This window comes from Orycteropus afer, unplaced genomic scaffold, assembly GCF_000298275.1.
Source record: "Orycteropus afer afer isolate SDZICR_OR568_19922 unplaced genomic scaffold, OryAfe1.0 scaffold00111, whole genome shotgun sequence".
In the NCBI taxonomy this organism is placed as follows: Eukaryota; Metazoa; Chordata; class Mammalia; order Tubulidentata; family Orycteropodidae; genus Orycteropus; species Orycteropus afer.
Window position 1 is genome coordinate 8,147,689 of NW_006921698.1, and position 2,680 is coordinate 8,150,368.

The 2,680-nt window shown below is 43.3% G+C and overlaps 1 protein-coding gene across 1 annotated transcript in view; it reads right to left on the bottom strand.

Annotated features, from left to right (window-relative positions):
* Positions 1 to 1,427: 1,427 nt before the first annotated feature.
* TRIM9 (tripartite motif containing 9) overlaps positions 1,428 to 2,680 on the bottom strand; it is a 180,950-nt gene continuing 179,697 nt past the window's right edge. Inside the window, exon 13 of the mRNA XM_042781364.1 lies at positions 1,428 to 1,490. Within this exon, the coding sequence (XP_042637298.1) occupies positions 1,428 to 1,490 (63 nt within the window). The remainder of the gene's footprint in view (positions 1,491 to 2,680) is intronic.

Genomic DNA, 2,680 nt, shown 5'->3' on the forward strand with positions numbered 1-2,680 from the left:
GACTATACCTTAAGATTCCCTGTTACCGAGTATGGGTCCTCCTCCCTCTGGTCACTAATGATAATGTCCTCAATAAGTTTTCTCCACTAGAAAAAAAAATGAGCACCTGCCATCTATTTTTAAGGCTAATGTCATTGCAGAGTTAAATAAGAATGCTGATATCATTACTACCAAAGAAGGGCTTCGTGATGAGCCAAAATTTAAATAGCACAGTTGAAAAGTCACTGAGTTGGTACTTAGAGAGGCGCAATGCCTTTGCCCTATGGCCAGAATGTGTGAATTTTTACTGTCGTTCTGGGCATTGCCAATGAGCCTCTTCGCCCCTTGTTTGTTTCCTTTGCAGCACGTATTACGTATTGGTAATTATTTGATTTGATTTTTGGTTTGCTCTACTAAGATGTAAGATCCAGGAGAGCAGGGTCCTTGTCTGACTTATTTACCACTGTGTCTCCAGAGTCAGGAGCAGTGCTTGGCCCACAGTAGGTTCTCAGTAATATGTATCAAACCAATGAACCAAATCATTAAGTCCTCTGCTCTGCATATGTTTAGGGACTTTCCAGTTTCATACCATGGTCATAGTTTCAAGCCTGTCCCAATTATCAGGCTACCTAATTATCCTACCCCTCTATGAACATTTGTATAGCTGATATTTCTGTGCTTCAATGGATAGCAAAACTTCAGAATGCTAGATTAATTGTGCCCAGCTCCTATAGATTAGCTATGCAGAGCAAACTCTGCATGAGAGGTAACAGGACAAGGACATTCTGGGAGGTAAATGGCAATCTCCGAAGTCAGCTCATTCTCCCCTGCCTCCCCCACAACTCTTTATCTGCTCTAAACCTAAAACTAAATTCACTGCCATCGAGTTGATTCCAACTCATAGCGACCCTCTTTGAGTTTTCAAGGCAGTCAATCTCTATGGAAGTAGACTGGCCAGTCTTCCTTCCGCGGAGTGGCTGGTGGGTTTGAACCACCAACCTTCTGGTTAGCAGTCAAATGCCTTAGGCACTGCACCACCAGAGCTCCTTCTTTATCTGCTAGAAAGCATAATAAAAAAAAGTCATCAGGAGAATTTTCTCTGGGCAGTGCCAGCTCAGTAAGTCACCAATAAGATGACCAGAAAACAAATTATGTCACCTAAATAAAAAACTAAGTTAAATAATAACAAAATTTGGGAGTGACACAGTGGGCTGTATAGGTCCTGTGTGTTGGTCAGAAATGCTGAATGCGGAAGTGAATGCAGACATTCTAATAGTGGAGAGGCTGGAAGGGAAGGGGGCAGAGCTGCAGGGTGTGAAGACTGTAGATGACCAGCTTTTCTCTCTTTCTCCCTCTCCTCATCCCACCACATGCACGCTGGCTGAGCTCCTCACTGTTGGTCTAGGGCAGGGGTAAGAACAGGCAGCTGGCACCTCCACAGCACATCCTTAGGCTATTGATGCTCTGCTGGAGTAGAAGTCAGGGACTGGGAGCCCGGTGTGAAGCGTGACCTGGGGAAAGAGACTGTGAGTCCTGTGAGGCACCTAAGGTACCCCCCTCCATCCCCATACACAGTGCACAGTGGGTGTGCTCCTAGTACAAAAAAGGAGATCTCACTACTTTTTAATATCTGTTCTCAAGGACCAAGTAGAACTCTGCCTATGGTAACCTGTGGGCTCCCATATCCTTGGTGACACCTAATAATATGGTTCTCATCTACCTGCTTCTTTTAAAAACTCTAGGGAGAGTATGTTTCTTGTGGCTGACAACACAGGCCTTGATTTGTCTATAGCAAAGTCTGTTGGGCATACTACAGTGATACTTCCAACTTCATGGATGGAGAACAGATTAGTAGAATCAACCCTTCTCTTATTACTTGTCCACTAGTTATTCAAACTAGGGTAAACCTTTCATTCTGGGGTTGTATAAATGACTGCCAGTTATGAAGAAGCATGGCCACTTACAGTGTCTCATCAATTTCTGTTTGACCTCATGCCTCAATGAATAGCTGCACAGAAAAGACTAGAAGCATTTCATCTAGTACTGTCAATCTCCCCCCTTCTTGTTCCTACCTTCCCCACACCTCCAGAGTCTTTATCTGAAGATACTTAGAGTGTCTTGGAAATCCTTGAAGAGCATCTTTAGTATTATATTTTTTGAAAGGAAGGCAGCTGAAAGTGTGGAAAATTCTGAATGAACTTTTTCTGGGACTCACTTTTGGACAATTTATGGCTTTCTTTCTTGCAATGTAGAAACACTGAACTCTGAAAGATTAGATTCTAAACTCCGAGAAAACCACATGCCATTGCAGGAGGTAAGAAGGGCGAGGGTCACTCATGATGGAGCCTGTGGTGTCTTTTTGACTGGGTTACAATTACTTTTACTACATGCCCTGATAAACAACGATGATTTCTTTTTCTTTCTTCTTTAAATGACTCTCAAGATTATATTTCTGGATAGCTCAAAAATCACCTATAGCACTTTGAGCTCTCAAGCCCTATCTATCTTATTATTATAATTTACCTTTCCCTTCATCCAATGTAATATATATCTATCCTTTAGTTAGTGGTTTACCTGCCTGCCTCCTCCCACCCCCCGTTGTTGTTGTTGTTGTTAAGTGCCGTCGAGTCGTTTCTGACTCGTAGCAACCCCATGCACAGCAGAACGAAACACTGCCCGATCCCGCGCCAGCCCCACAATC